Source organism: Oenanthe melanoleuca, chromosome 8 (genome assembly GCF_029582105.1).
Source record: "Oenanthe melanoleuca isolate GR-GAL-2019-014 chromosome 8, OMel1.0, whole genome shotgun sequence".
Lineage (NCBI taxonomy): Eukaryota > Metazoa > Chordata > Aves > Passeriformes > Muscicapidae > Oenanthe > Oenanthe melanoleuca.
Genome location: NC_079342.1, coordinates 19,569,977 through 19,595,132, shown reverse-complemented (window position 1 = coordinate 19,595,132; position 25,156 = coordinate 19,569,977). Strand labels below are relative to the sequence as shown.

The following is a 25,156-nucleotide window of genomic DNA, read 5'->3' as shown; positions in this document are numbered from 1 at the left end:
AAAAACCTCCTGGAAATTTATGGAGTGTTTCAGGGGTTGTCAGTGAGTGCTTGCTTAGTTGTGGGTGTATTTACAGAGCATCAGTATTAAACAGGCAAGGAAAAAGAGGAGAGGGGGGAAAAGGAGTTTGGCTCAACTTGTGTGAGTACACGTAAGGAGTGAGGAGATAAAGAGGCAGAAGGCCTGGGGCAGATCTCTGTCATGTATTCTCTCTGCTGTTTATATGCATAGACCAGAATGGTGCCTGAAAACAGTATTAATTACTCTTTTTACTATTTGTTTATATGAGGAAATATCCCATCTTCAGTAATATATGAAGATGTGCAAAGGATATTCTTCTACATCCTTTCTTAGTTGGAAGGAAAAAGAAAATGAAAACATTACTTGAATGAAGTGCTTTCTTCAGAATTTGCCAATTTAAATAAATGTTTTGCAGCAGCATCTGGTTCCTGGCTCTAGCCAGAAGAGTAAAAATCTGAGAACACTCTTCTTGGTTCTTTAGCAGCATATCCTCACTGGTAGCTGATTTCATAGGTGTTCTCTGACTGGAGTGGAGACTGTTTAGGCTAGGCTTAAAAAAGCTTAAAGCAAAAAGATCTTTTAATTCCAATGATAATAAAAGTATAATAGCTATCTTTCAAGAGACAGCTATAACCTCCCTTAATTCATAAACAGGAGTATTAGATTGAGGGAGCCAATATATAGTAGAAGATAAAGTGTCTGAATTTATCATTCTGACTTTGAAAGCTAACAGAGAAGTTGTTGCAAATAATTAATTTTATAATTTTTTTCTGGCTTGGCAACTTGATTGTGAATAGATTGCAGTTTCCTTGAAGCTATTTGTTAGCTGAATTTATTTGCTGAATAATTGATGTAAATATCTCAGTGAATAGTAAGTAATTATTCTTGGCCTCTGCGTAATTTGAAGGCAAGTGCTTGGCTTCAAGTAGATGATATTAGAAATCTGAGCTGCTGTGATTTGATGGGTGGGTCACCTTCTTTCCCTGGGTAACTGAATTTTGAGTAATTTTTATGCAGACTGCACCAGGACTGCAACATTCTCGAGGAAAACAGCAGTTTCAGCCATTTTCATGCTTTGATGCAGCAGCTCTGGGAGAGGGAGGCAGCACCAGGGGTGAGCAGTGCACTGCCCATCTCCTGTGCTTTACAAGGTCTGCACTGGAACCCTGACCTGAGGATGTAACTGTGAATTCCCAGGAGCAAAGAGGGGCTGTTCTGGTCAGGCCACCCTGGTAAGGGAGCTCTGTGCCCTGTAACAGATGAGGTCCCATCATCTGTCCTGGTTTAGGTTTTCTCCAGGTGGGGAGACCCAAAGACAGCAGCTGCCTGCGTTTCTTAACATACATGGGGCACTCCATGCCTGGCCACTATGTACCCCAATGGCAGAAACATCTTGCATAATACAATTATTTCATCTTGAGATAATGCTAAGTTAAAGGAAAAAACAACAGTTCAAAACAAGTGCTTATCCCTGATGAGTTCAGCTTCCTGCTTCCTCTTGAAGTTCTCCTATTCTTATGCTGCTCTGAATTGTAATTTCTATTTTTTTTTTATCCCTTTCCCTGCTGGACCTCATGATGATTCAGCCCCCTTCAAGCTTAGGAAACATTCCCTTTTCTACAGCTGTCAACTCAGTGGTGCTCACATGGAGACTAGAAAGCTGAGACAGTTGTTGCCCCAAAGTGTTTGTCCTTGGCCAGAGGTTGCTGCTCCATCTGGCTCCCTGGGAAGTGCTCCATTTCCCAATGGGCTGTGATTTACTCTCCAGGATGGATGCATGTTGAAATTGGCACCTGCTTGTGCTGATACCCCAGGCTGGGAGTTGGAAACTCAGGACATAAAGATCTGCAGGAGCAGCAGTCTGGAAAGGGGCCGTGCTGGCATCAAGAGGTGTTAAGCTGGGATGGCTGAAGGAGTTAATCTGCTGCCTCACTGTAATATAATAGAAAGAAAAACATGCCTGTGGGGCTAGTCCATTTTACTATGTAGCTTCAGCTGGTAATTAAAAAGCAGCAGTTCAAAATTAAGCAGTAATATGAATAAACCCCAAATTAAGTATACCCAGGACAGGTTGCATTTTTCAGTGGGTGGATGCTTAGCATATCATGAAACTAGACTTTTTAAAAAAAAGTCTCAGGCTGGGTGTCTAAAGCTGGGAGTTCCCCAAACCACCCCAGAGCTTTGCTTTTTTCCATGAGGGTGCCCCTTTCACTGCAGCTCACTCGTCACTGGGGCCAACTGCTCCACTCAGGGCATGTTCCCACATTCCTTCTGTTACAGGGGAGACAAAAAAAGAAAAATCGAAACCCCAGAAGGGCCCGCTAACAATTTTACCCGTGAGCCGAGCGTAAATGTGGTTTCAGGTTCTTGGGAAGGATTTCATGTGCCCCCTCTGAAGGTGAAGGGACAATGTGCCCATTTAAGGTGCAGAAAAGTGATGGTGGGAGCTGCCCTTGGGGCGTCCTGCCAGCCTTCCATTTGGGAGTGAATCACGGAGCAGAGCAGCAGGCTGAGAGCTCCTCTCTGCGTAGGGCAGGCACACGGCTGCTCTTCTGGAGACTGGTGCAACAAGCACGGGGGTAATTTTGAGGTGAAGGCATGGGGAGCAGGGAGGTGGGTGGGAAGGAGCGACAGGAGGAGAGGTATTTTCATCCACAAAGTCACCCAACTGGCAGATTTCCAGAAGATGGGAAGTGTTGTCTGAGAAGAGTTCACACTCTGCTCACCTCATTTCTTACATGCTTTCCTAAAGTATCTGCTACCAGACACTTTTGGGGATGCTGGGCTTATCTGGGCTGACTGTTCTTGTTTCAGTGACACCTTTGAGCAGCGTGCTGCAGACGCTGCAGCACCTCTCCTGGAACACTGCTCTTCTCCAGAAACCTCCTCGCTAACCTGCAGTGCCCCCAGAGCTCTTGTGTTACATGGAGTGTGTGTCTGGGGGGTACCCTGACAGTGGGGCAGCATTTGGGGTTTCTGAACACAGGGGGTTTGCTCTAGTAAGGTGAGATACCCCCAGGTCAGGAATGACGAAGTGGAGCTGGAGGCCGAGCAAGGCTTGCTGGCACAGGGGGAAATTGTGGGGACCCAGAGGTGTGCAGGGCCAGGCTGGCAGCCAGCCCGGGGCAGCACCAGATAGGCAGCAGGTCCTGTCCAGTTTTTCCCACTGGAATGCTGCCTGCTTTGATTGGGTGGGAAATTTCTGTCTCTGCATTCCTCTGAGCCTGTGTGTTTCACATGATCCAGGGCTGCTGCTTTAGTCATCCAGTGTCACACAGCTCATCTCCTTTCTCTTTGTGGAGTTGGGTCCATTCACACCTATTGAGCACTCCTGCCTTTTGCCTTCATAATGGACTTTCTGATATATTTTATGGGTTGTTCAAAATCAAATCCAGTTGCCAGATCCTCAGTCTAAAGACCTGTTACTGCTTTGCCAAAAATTAACATGAAGGGTGTAAAGAAAGAAGCCAAAGCAATTTACACCGTCATGTATGACTTGATTAAAGCTAATATGGGATTTTTAGATTACTGGTCAGCATTTCATGTGCAGTGTTTTGTTGTCTAGTATGTCCTTTCCTTGAGTCATATCACTGAATAGCTGAGGTGAGTTCTAGGGAAATTGCTAGTTGTAGGGAGAAAGAATTTGCTTTAGAACCACTCTGAGTTCAACCTTCCTTCAAGAGAGCTCTCTCATGCCAGAAGTATGAACTGATTTTACTGAGTGTTTACTTTTTTGTTTACAAGATCTGAGATTCCAGTGCAGAAGTCTAAAAATGACACTTGGACCTGCAAGCCATCACTGCTGGGCAGGGTGTTAGTTACTGGAACTGGTTGCACTTCACTGTAAAAACATTTGCAGAATTAGACTGCTCAGAGTGTAACTTATTTGGTGAAAATATTTAACCTTTTAGATAGGTTTACTTATCAAAGTAAATCTGCTGAGCTTAGCACAGCTGAGAAACAAGAGCTATGCAGAAGTACTGGATGCGAGTAAATCCTGCATATGAAATCCACACAAGTCCTACATTTAGATTGCAAATTTAACAGAAGTAATTCTGTCCCTTCCAGAGTTTCAGCTCTGATTAAAATGCAAATCTGTCTTCCTGTTGTTTCTTCATTTCTTTCCCTAAGCTTGAATGTGGGCATTGACCAAAGCAGAGTTTATCCTACAGTCACTGCTCACTCACACTGTGCCTGGTTGGACATCAAGCTGAGTTACTGGCAAAAGAGACTGTGCTGATGATGTGGTGAGGGCATTGAAACTAAAACATCCTTCCATCAGTGTGGTGGTTCACAAAAGGGGAAAGGATGGAAATTCCATATCAAAGCTCTTTTCCCCCCACTCTTTCTTTTATGTTAATCTGGACTCTAAGCACCTTTAGCAAGTAACAGAGATCACTGCCATTAGAAGAAAAGTTTTCAGATCTTACCCTTGTTCCAATACTGCCCTTGCTACAGCTGCTGCTGACTTCAGGTTTCATATTTAAGACCCTTTTTGGGTTTTTATTGACCTATTTAGAGTGGGTGTGGTATTTATAGTGTATTATAGTGTAAGCTGTAGAAGTGCTCTCAGGACAGAAATTGATTCCATGTCTTTGTTGTCTAATGGCCTTGTGCAAGAGAAGACATGCATCTAAGAGCCCAACTGTTGTTGTCTTTCCTGTTCTGTTCCATAACCCACCAAACCCCCAAATGGCTGCTCTCCAGGGTCTCACTGAACCCTGTGCCTGAAGCCAGGAACTTGGAGCAGAAGCAACAGTGTAGTAGGGTCAGCCCAGGGAATGTGTGAGCTGCCGTCAGCCAGGAGACTCCTTTTCTGGCTTGGGGAACTTAAGGCTGAGAGAATGGGGTTCTCTGGCACTCTGCAGTGTTTGATGTCTAGAAATTTTCTGTTGGTTTTTGATTCAGTCAAAATGCAGAGAAAATAAAAAAAATTACTTTCGCCTGTTCAAGTTCATCATGGAATATCTGCATAAGGAGAAAAGTCAGGAGGCTAAAGTCAAGCTGTTGGAGTCAACTTCAGCTGGAGCTTTGGGCATGTAGGGCTGAAAACTGTGGCCTCAATGTCCCTGCAGCTTTCCCAGCATCAAGAAAACCGATCTTAGTCCTGTGGCCACACATCAATGCTCGTGACTGCTCTGCCCTGGGCCGTACCCCTGTGTCACTGTCACAGCTGAGCTGTGGGATGGGTGGTGGTTTGGGGTTTCTCCATGTCCTCAGTCGGATTCAGAGTGGTTTATTAAAGTGGTTAATTGGCAGTTTGGAAGGGAGGGGGAAGGCGAGGTCCGTGGGTCTCCCTGGTCAGTGCCAAGCCGCAGACTGTTAACTACTCCTCCTTTCAGAAGCAATAACTGCGGATTTGGGGAACATATGGAACTAACTAGCCGAAAGGCTTTTATGAGCAGCTTTAACAGGGGGCACGGTTTGTGAGGAGAAATTCCAGTGGATGAGTTAATAGTTTCACTTTCCTTAGCTGTCCCTTTATAGGAAAAACAACAACAAAGCTGGGCACGTTCCTCCCACAGCCCCGGCCGTACAATGTGCCGATGCATCCAGGATTTCGTTTGGACACTGGGGGAGTCCTTTAGTAGATCCCCCAGGACCCATTTTTCCAGAGCTATTTCCTGATGCTGACCTCATTAGGTGAGTTTCACAGCTCACTAATTCCTAGCAATAGCACAAGAGATTCAAGGAAAGGGGAAACCTGTCTTCTGGAAGCCAATGGAACTGAACAGATTTGGGCAAGCACGTTTATTGCTTTTCATTAATCTGGAAAATCAGGAACTTGCATTTCTTTTCTTCTATTTTTCTTTTCTCCCAAGTAACTATTTTGACCTGAAACTGTATATTTGGTTTTCTATTTGATTACAGATTAGGATAACGACAAAAGGAGAACCCCTGCAGAACTGTATTATCTCAATATTTATGTTGCAGTTTGTTTTGAACCAAGTAGGAGAGTGGATATTTGTTTTCTGGAGTTGCAATCTGGGCACTGACAGGATATAGTCACTCAAACACTTCCAGTAATGCTTATTTAGTGTTTGCATTGTGGTGGCACGTGTCCAAAAGAGAGAGCAAAGGAAAACAATAAGTTGCCTGCTCAAGAGCTGACATCATAGTGTGAAATTTAAGTACTTGTTTTTGTGGTATTGTTATTAATCATGGGTCTGTGCAGGGGTCATCCTGTAATTCCAGCTACTGGAGTCCTGTGAATGCAAAGCTTGGCCTGAGAGTTTTCCTAGGGTTGCCTTTCATCTTCAAGACTCCGGTACAGCAAACACACCAGAAGAACACAGCTCCAATTTGTCTTAAACGTAACAAAAAATGTGTCTCTTCTATTGCAATTCCTGAATTTGTTGTCTCTTTTATTAACAATATATTTCATAGGAATGTTTGGGACCACTCAAGCATTTTATCTGGGAATAAGGTTTCTTGTCTTATTTTACAGTTGCTTCTTAGATGTTCCCACAAAGGTTTTTTTCCCCATTTTGGCATTATTTGGGGCCTTAGTTAGAAAAATTTAAGAGGTGGACCTTGGCAACCTTTGCACTTGATTCCATAACCAGGAATGGTGATGTATTTGATAAGGGTTAGCTTGGTTTTTGTTTTCTGGGCCTCCTTATGCTCTTCAGCTAGAGACAAATGTACAGAACATGGACAAGGAGGAATCTCTCTGGCACAGAGGCTGTGATTTCTCCTCCTTAGCTGTCACATACAGCACTAACATGGTGCTGGCCTTCAGGACCATTCAAGTGTCCAGTTTGGAGTTGCTGGCCTGGCACAATAAAACACAATATGTGAATGGCTGTGAGAGTACCTTGGAACAAATAGGATTTTTATCTAGCTTTACTCCCAAACCCAAGTTCAATGAAGAAAATTGTTTCTGGTGGAAAGGCTGGAGTGTTCCTAAGCCCACACTTACTCACTTCTCCTCCCTCTTTAAAAAGGTGGCAGTGGTTCTCTAGATCTTTTTCTGTAGATTAGGTTTACTTCCCTAAAAAACAACTCCTATTAAATTATCACATTACATCAAACCTCCAACCTCACCAATGTGCTTGCAAAACAAAACTCAAACTGTCCCAAGGATAGCTGCTGATACCAACACTTCTGGGCAGTGCCAGCCTCAAGACCTCAGGACCCACTGCAGTTGTGTCTGCTTGCTTTATGTGTGGTTTGGAGGTTTTATAATGCTTTATCTTTTTGAAGGTGAAAGTTAAACACCATAAACTTTCAAGTTGATTTATATGGGAGGTTTGCTTTTGTAACCCATTCCTTCTGTTCTAGTGTGATTGCTGGCTCTGTAATCCAGAAGCATGGAGAGGGGGAATACTGTTTGGGTGTCAAGGTGATCAGTAAAGCTGTTAGGGAAGGTCCTCACTGGTCCAGCCCCTTTTCCTTGAGAGGTCCAAAGGCTGTGCAAAACAATTCCAAAAATGTCTGGGGCAGTGGTCCCTGGCACTGTGTAGGGGTAGTGGGACCCACTCCCACTGACAGTAAAACAGGACTGCCCTGAGGGCTGAGCTGGTGCCTCCAAACACCCAAATAAAATCTCTGTGCTGGGAGAGTGACACCACCCAGATTAAAAGGCTGGTCAGTCACAAACGGTGGGGCCAGAGACAGACATGCAAAAATGTCTTCAAAGCACACTAGGGTGAGGACCATAAATTCTGTGAATGAAAATGCACTTCCCAAGAGCCAAAGTCATAACTTCCCATTGCTTCCCAGAACAAATCCTGTCTGCTCTGTTTATTAGGTGGGACTGTGTATAGGCAGTCACTCTAAGTGTGTTTATTTTGAAGTCATCAGTTGTTCAGTAATCTCAGGCAGCTCTGGGAGATTTAACTCAGATAGAGGATTAGGCTGGGGGTCGTGGGGTCACTGATATTAAGACAGAGAGAAGGGAAGGAAACAGCGTTGTTTTTGTGGCATTATCTGAACAGTAAGGAAAAATAAATTCAGGTTTTAAGCTGGCTTTAACCTGACTCTGAAGGAAATGGTGTACAAATCCAGCTAGAAAGCAGTCAACTGTGATGAGACCCCACTTCTCTTTAAATTTGTTTTGAGCCACCCAACCAGAATCCATGGTGGTTATGGCTTGGTTAAGCAAGACTTCTCTAGAAATCGGTTAGTTACAGTTTTTCCTTTAGCAAATTCATCTGTTCAAGTTTCTAATATTCATTTGCTTCCTAAAATAAAATCTCTGGAGTAGCTTTTGGGGCAGCAGTTTGAACTCCGTGCTGAGCTCCCCACTGACAGCAGCGTGCTGGAGGGGTTCAGCTGGTGGCCAGCATCACCTCTAGGTCCCAAAACTGCTCTGAGGCAGAAAGCAGGGACATGAACGTCCTGGCACTAAAGAGACCATGGGGGACCATCTGCCAAAAGCTGCAAAATACTCATTCTTTCTCATTTTGAGTATTTGGTGTCTTATAAGAAGTGAACTTGGACTGTGAACTTCCCTGCAGCCTGATTTTTGAGGAATATATAGACAATTTTCTTCGAGATCTCTAACCCCCTGCAAATGTGACTAAAAAATATAATAGGTTCCAAACTTATTCAGAGGAGAAAGACCCACAGCATTAATGCACAGGACTGGTTTCCCCAGAAAAACGAAACAAAACAAAACAAAAGAAAAACACAGACAAACAAACAAACAAACAAACAAACAAACAAACAAAAAAAAAAAAAAAAAAAAGAAGGAAAAAAAAGGGGGGTGAAGCATTGGGAGTAAAGTAAGTAAGGATTTATTTATTGCCTTCTTAATATTTTATCATAAAACGCACAGTCTTGCCCTCAGGGCTTGCTGGTGGTTTGTATGTGTGTGTGTGTGTGTGTGTGTGTGTGTGTGTGTGTGTGCCTGTGTGTATACATATTTTTGTATATAAAAATCCAGTAACATCCATTGTTTAAAAAATCAAAAATGAGAAGGATTTTGCTAAAAGCATTTTGGGAAAACCTCTGCTCTCATTTTTCCTGTCAATGTTTTTCTAAGCTTTTATTTTTATTAGTCAAAATGTTTAGAATCCCCAGGAAATCCTGGGATGAACCATTTCCTCTTCGAGCTGTAGCCCTTAGGGGAAAAACTAAAAGCTCAGATCCTTTCAAACATTAGAAATTTTTCAAACTGTGTCTTTTGCATATTTTTTAAATTAGAGAAAAACTAAGTTAGGAAGATGCTTAACTTCAAGCTGTGGTCCTGGGAAAGTTTGATCTCTTTGTAGAAAAGCCTGAAGAGACCCTTAGATCTGGGCAAGGAAATCTTTTAGGCTTGGCTGTTAATGAGGAACCGATTGCTGAATTGAGGTACAACAGGTTCAGTTGAAAAACCATCTTTTTCTTTTTCTAAGTAAATTAAAAAATAGCATTTGCTTTTCCTCAACCTAATTTGTGTATGTTAGTCAGCATGTAACAGCTTTTTATTGAGGTTGTTAGTGCCCTGAAGATCCTTTGTTATTATTACTATTATTAACATTATCAGTGTTATTATTAATAATTAAATATCTAATACTCTTTTTTATATACATGAGATTTTGCAACTTCCTTTCCTTCAGATAAACTTCAATGGGAATCACAATTTTAAAGAAAAACTTCCATCCTGCAAATACATATGTAAATTACTGATTTTAAACTCTTCCTGGGTTCACTCCTTGAAGTGGGTTCAGTTGCTAAAATTTAAGAAGGTAAGAATTCAGGTCCCAGACTGCAGCTCAGCAGGGATTACCTTACCCCGATTTTGGGATCATTGTTGTTCTCTGGGAAGGATGGAGCACTGCTGTTATAAATGAGAAAAGCTCAAGAAGTGGTGAAATATGAAACTAAGGAGTCTTTTCATGAAAAATGACACATCAATATAATTTTTCAGAACTCTGGTTTTGCAGTCACCACATTCCGCTTTATTTTAGGAAGAATTGTGTTTGTTTATTCATATAGTTAATGACAAGAGTTTTCACTGCGGTTCTTCTGATTTATTCATCTACTTTTTATCAATTTTCTTCAGAAGGTTCTTGGAAAGCAGAACATGTAAAGCCCAGACTTAGTGGTTCAATAACTGGTATATATTACTCCCACAGTCTGTCACAAATCTAAAAAGATTTTTGGTATTTCATGTGAAATTTAGTGGTCCTTTTTCTGTTTAGCTTTATTTGTTGGTTTGTTTTTTTTTTTTGCTGGGGGGTGTAGGGATTTTTTTGTGGTAGGGGTTTTGTTTGTTTGATTGGGATTTTTTGATTTTTGTTTGGTAATTCAAGGGAAAAAATCCAATATTTAAGGGCATTTTTTTTTTTTTTGGTTACCCAAAATTATACAGTAAATATAAAAAAATATAAATATATACAGTAAATATAAAAAAGTGCTTCTGCTTTTTTGGGTTTTTTCATGTTTGGGATGGGGATATTAGACCAGTCTGTTGGGATCTGTGTTGCAGAGATGTATCTCTGCTCTCACTTTGCAAATGGGTGGGTGAAGGAGGAGAGACAAAAGGAGGGAGACTTCTAATGAATTTCCTGAAGTTTCTCTTATTACAAGCGTGCACAAAGTCCCAATACCACACCTTTGACTTCAGAAGTTCAGAAGATTTTGATTTTTTGTTCTCAAAAACTTTTCAACTGAGTTTGGGCAGGAAACAGTCAGAGGCAAGAGAAATTTTCTCATTTAGGGGCATTTCCATTCTATTGTCTGTCAAAAAGCAAATTAGCCAGCACAGAGAGCCCAAGAGCTCTGACTGTGACCTCTGAGCAGTGTGTATCTCTTGTGAGGTTATCTCCATGGACAATATAATAGGGTCCTGCACCTGGATGCTTTTCCATTTGGGAATGCCTAAAGACCACTCCTTGTTACTGTGGGCCAGAGTGGATCAAGGGAATAGACTTCAGGTGCAGGAAAGTCTTTCAGTTTTGTCCTTCAGTCCTTGTTGTTTTGATTCCTACTGTCTCAAACTTTGTCTTTCCTGCCTGTGTTTCTGCAGGTGCTGTTTGCCCTGAACCAAACTCTGCTCCAACACGAAAGCCTCCGGGCTGGGAGCCTGCAGGCCCCTTACACCACTGAGGATCTCATCAAGCACTACAACTGTGGAGACCTGAATGCTGTGATATTCAACCATGACACTTCTCAGGTGAGCAGAATTGTTCCAGATGGGCCAGAGAATTGAGGAAAATCAGCTGCTTTAATAGCAATATCCCAGTCATCACTTCATATTCTGACTACTCTTCCCCCTCTTCCTTTCCATGCCCTGTGTTTTCTTTCCACACGTGCCTCATTTGCCTGGTGAGAGAGTGGAATTTCCCTGGTTTTGCTCAGGCTCTGGGGAATCATAGAATGGTTTGGGTTCAAAAAGACCTCCAAGATCATTGAGTTAACTGCTAACCCAGCACTGCCAAGTCTGCAGCTAAACCATGTGCCCAAGCACCACATCCACACTTCTTTTAAACACCTCCAGGGATGGTGACTCCAGCACTTCCCTGAGCAGCCTGTTCCAATGCTTGACAGCCCTTTTGATGAATAAATTTTTCCTAGTGTCCAATCCAAACCCCCGCTAGCACCACTTGAGGCTGTTTCCTCTTGTCCTGTTGCTTGTTACTAGGAACAAGGAATGGGCTGCCTGGAAGACTTTACTAGGGATGTTCTTGAAAAAAGGTTTACTCTGGATGTTTGGGGCTGTTGAATGCAGACCCCTCATTAAGGGGGAGGGAGAATATTTGTAATGTTTGAGCTTATATATGAAGAGGAAATGGACCTTATGTAAATACTCTATAAAGTAAATAACCTCTCAAACATGTCATAATTCAATAATTTTGTATGTGTCTCAGGCAGCCCTTCGGTCTCTGTTTATCTTAGTTATCCAAAGCTATTAAAAACTCTCCAGGGAGCAGAAATCTGCTTTGCAGACCAGTTTGATGCTTCATGGAAAACTGAGATTCCTCTTTCTCCTTTCCAGTTCATTCTATGAAAACTTGGTCTTTGGATGTCATCTCCAACATCCCCTTTATTTGATCAGTATTCTCAGATTGCAGTCTCAGGTGCAGTGACTCACTTGGGACAAACCTGTGTAAATTTGACAGTATTGTATGTGTCCTGAAAGAATTAAATCATGATAGCAGTCTACTATTAGCAAATGCAAATCAAGGAAAACTTAGTGACTTCCAGAGAGAACTGAGAATCCACTCACTCTGTGGATTGGGGCAGAGGTCTCTGAGACATTTTTATCTTATCATCACTATCTTGGGTTGCACAGAGCTCTGTGGGTCACTTGTTCCTCAGCAGAACAGCTGAGCAAGCAAGTGGGGCCCTGACATGGGATAAAACCCCTTTGGTGTCCCAGTTAACTCAGTCCTAGGAAACAAAGCATGTTTTAGCATGCCTGAGCAGGACCTACCAGGGTGGTTAACGTGGGAACACTGAAATGCAAGAGTGTCTCATACCAAAGCTGCCAGAGCTGTTCATTCTGGTCAGTCTTGCATTGGAAACTAAGGGGAGAAAGGGAGAAAGCAGCTCAGGTAGGAATCTTTAAAGATGGGGAATATGAGTTAGAAAAGGTACAGAGCTCATGGAGGATCCTGGAGAAGTCAGTGGTTGTAACTATTCCTGGAATGTTGGGGCACAGCACACATGATAAACAGGGAATAAACAAGCAAGATGTAGTGGAATATTTGCCATGGATGCTTTGAAAGGACTGCTGGTAGCCAAGACCATGAAGACATCCTGATGTCTGAATGTCCTGTGTCACCTTTTAATCTCCACCAGTGTAATTTCTCCTAATAAGTAAAGCCTTTGTCCCTAAGACCAGTTGTGGTCATTCATAGCAGTTGCATGGACTCACAGACACCTCTGATTTATTGACACATTGTCCTATAGCAGACCAGGGGGTTAGACTTGAGAGGAACCATTTGCTATAAAAACTTCTTTATTCCTGCAAATTATTGGAGCAAGTGTGAGTTTCAAAACAGTGTTAAAGACAGAAGAAAGAAGCCAACAACCAGCCAGGGTTCAAGCATGGGTGTTAGTCATGGTCCCAGAGTGCACAGAGTTGATGGAGATTATAACACATACAGGCCATGGACAATTAAAATCCCTCTATGTATACTGGTCCCTGCAGAATTCTAAATATTGTGCAGTACTGTTGGGTAAAGAGTTTTTTTGTTTGGTAGTGTTTTTATAAACCAGCTCTATACCATTTATTTTAACTGCAAGCAGAACAAAATAGAAAATTAAAACCTAAAATAAACTCTCCATTCAGGTCAGGTTTTGCCAGTTGGGGTCATTCCAAAGTTTGTTCTGTGTGGATTTTTTTTGCAAGGATGAAAGACTGTCTGTCATGGAGAGTTTTTGCCATTTGGTTACCAAATTAGATTAGCCTGGCTCAGATATTACACATGAAAGGCCCCCCATGGGATCTCTCTCTGGAGACACTAAATGTGGGCACAGGGATTTACTAATTTGGGGGCTGTTTAAGGTTATTCATGCCTGCTTGTCCCTTGAAGGTTATCAGGAGCTGCAGAATAAAGGTAAAGTGTCCATCAGTTGGCTCAGCTCAGAGCTGATGGTTGAGGGAGCTGTCATGGCCTGGGAAGGAGGTGGTGAAGTCCAAGGTCACTGTGGGGACAGTGGCAGGGAGAGGGGGAATATTTATGTGAGTGCAGTGATTTGCTAAATGCCTCCAGTGTGACTCTTCAGAGATGAAGCAGCCTCAGTAGCTGTCTGCAAGATGCTGAGGTGCCTTTAGAAAAAAATCATCTTGGAGCAGAAAGGACCAGAAGAGGAAATACCAGCACTGTTGACCTGACACTGCAGATCAGTTCCTTGAGCCTCTTCAGCCTCCCCAAGAGAGTTTGGGAAGTGTGTGGTTTCTTGCAGATTCCTGAGTCCTGCAGCATTTGGGAGGGGAGGGCAGAGTCCTTCTGGGACCAAGACTGTGCCAAGGGGGTGCACAGCCAGCGTGGTGCTGGGAGGAAAGGTGCAAGGAAAGGCACTTCCTAGTCCAAAGCAGTTTTAGGTCAGAGGACAGCTCCTTTGTCAGCCCTGGGCAGGGACAGGACCACCCCAGGGAGATGCTGCTCACCTTGGGCTTGGGAAGTGCAGCTTAGCAGGGTGCCCAGAATGGTGTGAGCATGTCCCCATGTCCCTGACTCTTTCCTTTCCCAGAGCCATCAGCCCTGATGAGAGCAGAGGAGTAAACAAATCCTTCTCAGTTTCAGTGGGTTTTTTAAATTTTATTTTAATTAAGAACAGTGAAAGAGGAAACACCTCTGCTTTCCTGTGGTTATATTACATTCATCATTCCTCTGCCTCTCCTTTTTTTTAAACTTTGTTTGCAAGCAGCATTTTTCCAAATGTAAAAATCCTTATTTAAACTTAGTAAAATTTTAAAGGGGTGAGTTTAATAAGTTAGACTATCACCCAAAAGTGCAGTAGGAAACATCTCTCTTTTTTCAATAGCCTTCTTCAAACACTTGATTCTCTTGTGACTTTTGCAATCAAGAGGCTTATGCTGAGGCTTCTGGGCAGACAGTCAAAGTGATACTGAAGAGAAAGTATTCTAAGCTAAAGATAGGATGAGTGTATTTTCTGCTCTTTCTCCAGACTATTTTTCCCCTCAAAGAGGTCACTTTCTTTCTCTGCTTTTGTAAATGTTCCCTAAAAGCAAAAATGGGTTGGATTAGATCAGTGGTTTTAACTTCTGTATTCTGTCTGAAGCTCTCATTAGGGAATTGAGGTCAGTGTTTGCAGAAGTATTAAAATGCAAAAAATCTATTAGTCCAAAATTAGAAAATTATTTGTCCCCAGATGATTTATTTTTACCTGAGACAGCTGAGAAATTGTGTAATGACCCGAAGCCTCCATGAAGAAAAAGTAGGGTGCAGAACAATTTATTGGGTAGGGTTTTTTGCACCAGTTGCTTTCTGTGGTGAGTTGTGATCTATTCAGTTTTTTAAGGACAGTTCTGTAAAGCAAATTCATCTTTGTCAGCATTGAATTAGCTGGTTCTATGTTTCCTTGGACCCCTATGTACTCTTTATTAAGAGGAAAATTGAAAATCCAAGGCTGCTATTTTTGTCCTTCAGCCATTCCCAAAAATTGTAGCTGTGGTCTCCAGCTATTTTCTCTCATCTTCTGTCCCCAGCCATTGCCCTGACCTGAGGAGAGGCTTCTGTCCCAGGAGAGGATGGTTTTTCCTCTCTCATTGCTGATCACTTTGTAGACAATTTCTACTGGACCAACTACCCACGTTTCAAACTTGTTATTTACCTGTCCCATTTAGGGTAAACAGTGTGGAGCAAGAGTCACACCTGACACTTCCAAAGCATCTTTCATCCAGGGACCCTTTATGATTTGTGTGTTAGACTGTACTGAGAGACCCATGGAGAACATTTCCATGCCTTCAGCAGGCTTTGTATTCATCCCAGCAGGCCCAGCCATCACTGGATATCAAAGTGAATTAATCAAGTGACGAAGTTTACAGGCACTGTGCTCAGCTCAGCATAAGGATCTATTCATTGACAGCATTGTGGACTTCATCCCACACAGTTAAACAAGCTGTGCAGTGAAGTTGTTTGGTGGTCACCACAGCTTGCAGAGAGGTCTCAACCCCTTTCAGATGCCTCCTCCTTCAAGCTCCATCAGAAACAACCGAGTTTTTTGGACATCTTACTCGAATGATGCCATCCATATCTCAAGTTGCCTCTGCATTTCGAAATGGGTGGATTGAGATAGTGGGTGTTGCCTTCTGAAAAGTCTATGATGATCTTGATAACATAAAATTAGAGATTCATAAACTAAGCCCATGTCAGTATCAGCCTCCCTAAATTAAAGAAGAAAATGTTTAGTGGCTCACTTCACAAGGCACTTGCTCTTTATAATTCACCAGGTTGTGTTACATATCCCTTTAAAAATGTTATCATCCTTCACTGAAACCTGGCCTTTAAGATTTAAGGGTCCTGATAATTCTAATTACATCATTAACTTTCTCCATTGTCATTTTGGATAAAATACAACTGGATTTCTGGATCACTTCTCAAATCAATGAGAACTATCTGTGGAATGCTCCAGCTTCAGTAACTGCAGAAACACACAGCTGAGACCATTAGGTAGAGTGTTGAATGACAAGCAGACCTAATTTGTCCAAGGAATGGAGTGTTATCTCGGGCAGAGGAAGATAAATCCATGAACTGAAGGCACAGCAATTGCAAGCAGTGCTCTGGAAGCATCTTATCATTCTCAGCCGTAACAAAGTGCAGGAGAGCTGGCACAGCCTCTCGTTCTTCCAGGGAAAATGATTGTGGGCTCTCCAGAAGAGTGAGTGCAAGGCTGCCTCGAGGGGAGCCATGCCAGGGGTTTCCCACTGTGGGTGCAGGCAGAGGGTCGGTCAGGAGGGCGCTGATGCCAGCCCAGTGCTTGGTGACATGAGTGCTCAGAACTGCTCTGCTCTGCTCTGGTGGGATCATAATTTCTTTCCTCTTGCACCTGAGTTGCAGCTCAGTGTTTTGGTACACTGTGAGCATTTGGAAGTGAACGAAAAAACAGAAGTGTAGCCAAAATTTTCAGAGTCTAATTTTCATATTATGTCAGAACAGGATTCCAGATTGGAGCAATATTGTATTTTGGCTTATGTGTTTCAGAAAATTGGTTGCAGATCCAGACTGAGAGTGAAGTCTACTTGTTGATGACAGTGCTGGGGAAAACATTGCAGAGATTGTTTTTTTATTAATAATCTGGAACATGCCCAGATAATTTTCATGCTGCAAGATTTGAAAATAGGTTGTTCTTGCTTGAAAATTTTCATGACATCTTTGCATTTGGAGTTGTTTTACCTTGGAAGTTTTTTCCCTTCTCTTTCCATGAGGAAAGCAATGTGAGAGAAGAGAGAGTCATGGAGAAATTGGAACAAGACATTTAAAAGCTAAGATTTTTCTTTCAGACTGCTGCATTGTTAGAAAAGAAACACATTCACCTACAGAAGAGGCCTGGTTTACATTAAAACATTTAAGTACTGTTGACTATCTGTATTTATTAGTACAGGAATGGACTATAAATGAGTATGAAAGAGTGATTGGTAAAAAATATTTGGAATTGAAGGTGCTGCTTTCTGTGCAGTGCTGTGTGTTTGCTGTAAAGCATTTACTTTCCCTTCTTTTTAAAGAGCCATTTTTATGAAGTGTTTCTTGGAAATACTTGTTAAAGAGAAATGAAAAAGACTTGTTTGTATTTTTAATAGTATCTTGTTGGTTGAATATAAGAAGTGCTTTTTATTTCTTCTTGTTTTATCTAGAAGATATATTTGCTCCTCATTATGAATGAGGGGGGAGAAAAGTGGGACAAGGGGGCAACTTGGTTGGTTTGGCAGGACTTGGCAGGGTTAGTGTTAGATGTTATTGAAAAAATTGTGTTCTTGGGTACTCCTGCCCACAGCATTTCCTGACCTGGCACTGTTGGTGTGCTTTGGCAAATGGTGAATGCTGTAGGTCAGGTATCTCCAGGCAAACTGGCTGAGCTCTCTGATGGTGACTTCAGACCTAGATCTCCTGTCCTCTGAGAGAGCTGATGCTGATAAACCCAGAGGCTTGTAGAGTTCCACCACCTTGAAAGCAAAGAAATGCATTTAATTTAATCTGGATAATTCCTTACTTTTCTCCTCACTGGTCCTTGTTGCATTTCTAAAGGCTTTCTTGGAGATGTTCTCCATCTTTTCATCTGGTACTAGACCTCTCAAGTAACCCCACCTTAAAGAAAGTTAAGCTCAGTTCAAAAGCTATCATCCAGTTTGTTTCAGGTGCCAGCATAACTAGACAGCTGGCTGGATTTGGAACAGCCTGGACTTTTTCCAGGACCAAACAGGAAGGCAGAGCCAGCACTGCAAGGCACTCCCTTGAGGGTCAGCTCTGGAGGTCCCATGTCCAGCCCAGCTGCTGCTGTGTTATGAACCAGATTTCTGCTCCTTGCTAAGTTATGTGATATTGTGCAAATCATATATTTTGGATCAAACTCGACTCAGGTTAAAATAATATTGAAAATTTCACATTTGGGCTTTTCCTAGAATCTCACTCAACAGGAATGGAAAGAAATTCACTGAAGAGCCCTGAACAATACATATCCAAGACAACCAAGCCTGGGTTTGTACCCACTACTAACCAGCTGTTCTCCCACTGTGTAACAGAAGACAAAATGAAAAATACCTTTGGAAAAAGAATTGCAGTTCTTTAATAAACCAACCCCAAACCCAGCCCTTCTGGCCCAGTTTTTTCACTTTATTGCCCTGCTTTGCCCTTTGATCAGTATCTTTACTTGGGTGTCATGGCAATATAATAGGTGATGGTTTTAGTGTCAGAGCACAAAAAAAAAATACTCTTTGTCAAAGAAAAGAAAGCACTTGGAAGGGAAATAGAAAAACTTGAACTTTTCCATATGTTTGCAAGCTCATGAAAGCTGGCCTCGAAAAAATCCCAATGTTAAAAGGGTTTTAAGTGTGGCAGGAGTATCATTAGGTTGTTAAGATTTACCCTCCCCTCCAAAACCCAAACCTTTATTTGCATACACTGCAGACTTGTCATCCTTAGTCAATTAATGAGCAGGTCCCTGTAATCTGGTCCTAAATATACTCCACATAGTTGGGTGAAGCTTGCAGAAGGGGGGCCGGGATGATTGTTCTGACTCTGTTTTGTTAAGACTTCTTTAATCAAAACATTCATTCAGATAGAGAGGCCGGCTGCATATTTTGGCATCATGACCAAGGGGAGCAGGGACAGGGTTGGGGTGGGGAGGCCTTGGAGGAGGGGTTGGTGTTGCTTGCTTCTTCTTTTCCTTTTTTTTTCCCAAGTGCTTGGAAAGCAACTATTTAACTGGTGTGGAAAAACAAATAGAAAACATACATGGAAGTCATGACTTCTCAGGGATTTGCTGAAAGTAATTTTTTTAGCAGAGATAGAAGTATCACCCCCCAAGCTGTGAGTGTGTGAGATGCACAGCCCATCCCTGTGGCCTTTCTGCCCTTTTTTTTTTTTTTTTTTTTTTAAACATGTTTTCTTTTGGCCCAAATGGACAGAGAAGGTGGAACTAGGCAGGACACACAGCTGTTGTTTGGCCAGGTGCCACCTGGAAGAGCAGCCCTGGCAGGATGGGTTTGGTGCTCCCAGGGAGGGTGTTCCTGCAGGTGCAGTAGGGCTGACACTGCAGATGCAGGAGTGTCCAAGGGCTGCAGCCCACCCTGCCTGCAGGCAGCTTTACAGCCAGGCCTGCAGTGACTCTACAGCTTTTGTGTCACCTGCAGAGCTGGTTTTTAAAAGTGTCATTCACTGTACATAGAGACTTCACTGGCATTCTGCCTTCTTTTCCCCTCCACATCTTCTCCTATTTGTAATTTTTCTGCATTTACAAGTTTAGATGCTCCTAGATCTGAGATAGCCAGTTTGAAACTCAAAGACCTCTGTTTTCACACTCAAGTTGCCATGGCATGCTGAGGGTTATCCCACTAGCTTTAAATCAGAGGCCAGTTACAGAAATCTCACTAAACTGTGCTCTAACTGCAGCATCTATGGACCTGATGGGAGATGGGCAGGGATTAGCTCATGGCCAGGAGTGGCTCCCCAGAATTGGTCCCAAGAAATGTTCTTGCTTGTGTTCTTCACTCCCTTCAAGCAAAAAGTATTTTTGCCTTTTTCCCTCTTCCAACTCTGGAAAAGGGAAAGGAATGATGGAACTGAAGTTTACTCCAAAGATGAAAGACTCCTTTTACAGTCCACTCAGACTTCTAATATATTACTTTAAATTTTGGTGCTTTAAAGAAAGCCATAATGGGTTAATTACATGCTCAAATTGGACACTGCTCCTTTCTGGTTTCCCTTTTCCATAACAAACTGGAAGCTTATCTTCTTGACAGCTGCCAACTTTGGGCTTTGTGTTAAATCAGTTTAACCCAAAACTCCCTCCTTGACCATTGCTGGTCTCCCTCATGATGGAAGCTTGGGAGTGCTGGAGGAAAACCAGTTGAGTTGGCAGCATCTTTTTCTTTTGTGGCAGCCACATCCTCCTCGTGGAGATACTTGTTCTCACAGCCCGTTCACTTTGCACTATTTCAATCCTTCCTATCAGAGGCTGCAGTAAGAGGATATTGCTCTCCCAGATGCCAGAAGGGTCCATAAATCAGAGGAAAACAGGTGTCTTCCAAGACCAGAGCAGTATATTTTGCAGCCCTGCAGTAAAAGCCACAATGCCTTGTCAGGGCTGGTTAACAGGAGGGTATCCTCCCTTCATAAAGGAATGATAACTAGAGCTCAGATGTCAGCCTGTGACCCAGGAAGGGCTGGTGTGAATTTAGGGCCGTTCGGTTTGCTGGAGGGAGCCAGGGTTTTGGGATGCTGCTCTGGCTCCCTGGCAGCCCCATAAGCTGCCTGTCAGCTCTTGAGATCCTTATCTTGCCCAGTGCTGTCAACTGTGTAAAGGTTCCTGACCTGCATGGTGCAGGGAAAATCCTTCAAAGCAGGATCCCTGACTTGTCTTCTGGCCTCTGCCCACGTAAAGCTCATAAACCAGAAGACTAATAAAGGGAATCCAATCTTTATCATGTTTTCAAAAAATTAATGTAGTTGTCGTGATCTGGGAACAACTCCCTGCTCACAACTGGAGATAAGGATTAGGAGTGTGGAGGCAGAGCCCTCTTGTCAGGGAGGGATGGATGGGGTTTGTGTTGAGGTGCTGGACTGGAACTCTGGAAGCTGATGGCCATCTCCCTGTCTTGCCGTGGTTGTCCCTTTTGACCCTGGGTGTTCTGCCTTCTGTTTTCTCTATTTAGCCTGTGAACCCTCTGGGGAGAGAAGGAGAAATAAGGAAATAAGGTGTTTGTGTTATTAAGAGATATTCCTTCAACTGTCAGTGATGATGCTGTACCTGCAGCAGTCTGGAGTTTGGATATTTCTCAGGAGATGAGGCAGGAAATCCTTGATCCTAATCTGCTAGGACAGTGGGAGAGAGGAGTCTCAAAAGCCAAGAGGGTTGATCAAGACACAAGAAGATAATAGCTGGAGAGGTTTTAGGATCACTGTATATTTCATGGCAGGTGTTGGCTTCCCATTTCCCTACCTCAGCTTCCTCTTCTCCATCTGCAAGTGGCATTATGGTTGAAGATCACCTTTACCCAGAAGAAGATGAGGAAAGGCATACATCTCTTTATTCCAGTGTTGGAATGCTGTTTTCTGATGGACGTAATATTACAATTTGAATGCACATTCCAGAAATACACTCTCATCACTGGAACAGAACAAGGGTAAACAAGGTTATCAGAGGATTGGAAAATGTAGTGCATAGGAGTAGGAGTGATAACACTGTTACTCCACACATGATAGTGATTTGATACTGGACTGAGTCTAGAGCAGTTCCACTGTAGCCAATAAATCCAAAGTAGGGGAAAAAAATGTAATCAAAGATTATGGTGCTTATGTGTGTCCAAAGAAATTATTTGCAGATAGATATTCACAACTCTGGCATTGTGCCTCTGCCTAGAATATTTGTCCAAATATTAAAAAATAGTAAATAAAAAAGATGTACTTTTAATGTAGTCCCGTGTCTATGCATTTTCAGCTGAACTTTGGCAGTAAGCCCTAAATGTGATAAAAGACTCTGCACCAATATATTTTGCTTTCCTTTTTTTTTTTTTTTTTTTTTTTCTCTGTCTCTAAAGCCACAGCTGAAAGCATAGCATACATCTTGAGTTATGGCTGATGCATTTTTCTAAGCTAAAGTATCTTGTTAGCTGTTATGCTAATGATTGCAGCAGAATCCAAGCCTCTGTGGAAATTTATGGCAAGAGAGGTTACTGCTGAGCATCGTGTTGGACTTTGGATCTTCCTTTGGGTCCCTCCAGAGCCAGACTGAGCCAGTGCCTTGTATGTAACATCAAGGTAGAAAGTCTTGCTGTCCCCATTTTACAGATGGACTTTTGAGAGACAGGAGGAATAAAGCCAAATGCTTCAAAGACACTTAGTGGAGGTTAAGTGCTGAGTTTCCTTTGAAGGTTTAAACCCAAATGACATGCTTGTGATCATGTAAGAGATTTGTATCACCCATGGGAGCAGAACCATTTTTTCAGGGTAGTGTCATAACCACTCCACAATCCTTCCTCTTTCTTCTCCCTAAAGCTCCTACTGACTTCAAAGGTGAAGAATTATGGCCTGCATCCCACAGCACTGTGAGCTCAGATGTGTGTACAGAGCTTTATCCACACATATATTCCATCAGGGATACTGACTCAAGTAAAACTACACAGACAGTGGGGAGGGGAAGAAATTTTTGCAAGGCTGGGATTTCTCTTTTGTTCTCATAGTGACTTTCTTTAACCTCAAAAGTTTAACTGAGAAGTGCAGGGAGTACCTAATGACTGAGCTTGTGGTCCATCTGTACTGTCCTTAGGAGAGCTGTAACCTAAAGGAAATAGGAATAGAAAAAAGGAGGAGTGTTACTTTATTAAGTAAAACAAAATATTCTTTATCTTGAACACCTCAGTGAGATACATTATTGAGTTTCCTCTAGAATTATATATGAGTTGGTTTGGTTCTCAGTAAACTGTACAGCTTGCAGAGACTGGATATAAAGAATCTATTTATCTCTTGTCATGTGTATCCACTAGAAGTTGGCACACCCCAGGTGATGTGTTTTTCTGCTGATCCAGCACTCTCCACTCTCCTAGGTGAACAGCAAAACTAGATGTTTGGATTTTTCAACAGACACATCATCCTCTCCATTGTACATTTAAATACTGGTAGCAATATTCAGCTGTTATTAGATCAGTCCCTCACCCAGGGGCACAGCAAACGTCTCATCCATTCACTCTCAGCTCAAAAACAACAGATACATATCACTAAAATGAAAAAAAAATTTTTTTCTTAGAATGAAAGCAAAACAGTAGTAGAAGGGGGAAAGTGCATCCTTTTAGTGCATATTTAGCCCATCCTTTTAAAGTAACAGATCTCTTTTCAAAAAAAAACAAAAAAACAAAAAAACACCCAAACTCAAATTCTGGCTCCAGTTAAGAGTTTCCTAATTGCATGTGACTGTTTCTTGACTTCCTGATCCCTGTCTGGTTTAAGGGTTTCTTAAATCAACAGGGGCAGCTGTCTCCCTGAAGCCAGGCATGGTGTGTGTCACTGTGGAAAGGACCTGGAGGAGCAGAGGTGATTAATGGGGCAAGTGTCACAGCTCAGAGTGTGGTTGCACTACTGTGTAGGGACAAACTTACTGCAGTCATTTATCTTCTGTCCTCTGCCACACACATGCTGAAACACACGTGCAGATTTTATTTTTGCCAGGCATCAGAAATGCAGGAATGCACCCAGTGCAGCAGGACCTGTAGCTGATGCTGTGCCTCTCCAGGTGATGCCTTCCTTTGTCTTGTTCCTTGGGCAAGCAAAAGATTGACAAAATCCAGTCCTTGGTTTTATCTCTCTACTATTGGCAAACTTTTTCCCACAAAAGAGAAGGAAAGAAGGGGAAGTGGGGGAAAGGCAAGTGAATGCTCTGTTTTGTATACTGTATTTTAGTTAGATAAAGAGAAGGAACAAATTATAGGTAGGGTTGCAAGTGATGGAATTGGACAAGGAAGTGAAAGGTGCTTCCCTTCTTGGCAAAGACCTTACACAACATCTGTTTTTGGCTGTCTAGACCTCCATCACCAGTGGGATGCACAAAGCTGCTTGGTCTCCCAGCATTGCTGCTCTTGCTTTGTGTAGGAGCAGGCTGTGCTCATGGCTGTACCTTGCTTTCCCCAAAGCATCTCAAGTGATTCAAAACCAGGTCCCAGCTTTCACTTCAGCCAGAAGCAGGGAAGAAGAGGCTTCTCTTGTGTGAGTGTTGAGCCTTCAGATACTTCCAGAAAATGTCACCTTCCACTTCAGTGCCTAAAGGCTTCCCTGGCCCCTGCTTGAGAGCCCCAGCATAGAGGAGATACAAAGGTTTGTGATATCTCCATGGACCAATTGATTTGCAGCTTTGCATTACAGAGGTTACTGCAAGTGTAAAATTGCTACTCATTCCTCAGACTTTATTCCTACAATATAAATCTCTCCCTGTTTTTCACCAGAAATGGAAACCACTGTGTCCTTTGCTGTTGTAGCCAGCAGCATTTTATCTCTTTGACAACATCAGTCTGCTCCTCCATCCCTTTGAGACAAACACGTATTCTTGCCAGACATGGAGGCAACTTCCTTGGGTTTTCACAGGAAACTGGTGTCTCCAATAGGTCTGACTTAATGGGACTAACTACTTGTTGAGTGCTGGCTCAGAGCTAAACTCAGGACAAGGTGCAAGGTATTTGCATGCTCTGAGGAGTTCACAAATGATGCCAAGCTGTGCTGGAAAGCCTGGAGGAAGGAATGACTCAGGGTAATGTGAGTGAGCCTTTAAGAAAGGACATGCTGTGAGACCCAATAGGCTGGGGCCAGGTTCCTTATGTGCAGTTCTATCTCCATCCCCATGAGATCCCCTGGTTCAGGAGATGTGGTCCCCTTTTCTGCCTCACTCAGCTGGGAACAGCCTTTAGTGTGAATCCAGAGTGAGATGCAGACTCGTCCTGCATAATGCATGGTGAGAAATCTCTGCTGCTTGGCCCTTCACATATATTAAGAGTGATGCAGATGGGGCTGCAGTGAAAAAGCTTTAAGGAGAGTTACTGGGAAAATAGAAATCAGTTTTTTCTCCCTAAGACTTACTGAAAACTTTTGTAGAAGCATTATGAGCAAAGAGGAAGGGAAGAGACAAAAATTGTGATAAAACCGTGTGACCAAGTGGAACAGGAAGAAGTGGGCTGAAAAACAAAAGCTGAAAGCAAGTTTTAGAAAATGAGTACAGGAATTTTGTATAGTAGAAAACCAGAGATGGAATTAACCCAAGTAACAGAGTCACTGCACTGAGTGTTTTAGCACAGAGAGTGAGGGATGTTCCCCTCATGGGCTGTGCATGCAATGTCATTACCACCGACACAGATTAACACTGGAAATCCTGGCAGCTTTACATGTACCTAGGGACTCAGAAATCTGAATCTGGGGTTTGCAGCTTAAGCTGCTTTCCAGTGATGAGGCACAGAAAATGAGCAGCATGTGCTTGGGTCCTGTTAGCACTCACCAAACACTGCCCCTTACAGCTCTTCTGTCTGCAGGGCACGTGG

At 42.7% G+C, this 25,156-nt stretch overlaps 1 protein-coding gene across 1 annotated transcript in view; it reads left to right on the top strand.

Annotated features, from left to right (window-relative positions):
• TRABD2B (TraB domain containing 2B) overlaps positions 1–25,156 on the top strand; it is a 261,638-nt gene that overhangs the window by 131,864 nt on the left and 104,618 nt on the right. Inside the window, exon 3 of the mRNA XM_056498084.1 lies at positions 10,982–11,128. Coding sequence (XP_056354059.1) covers positions 10,982–11,128 — 147 coding nt within the window. The remainder of the gene's footprint in view (positions 1–10,981; positions 11,129–25,156) is intronic.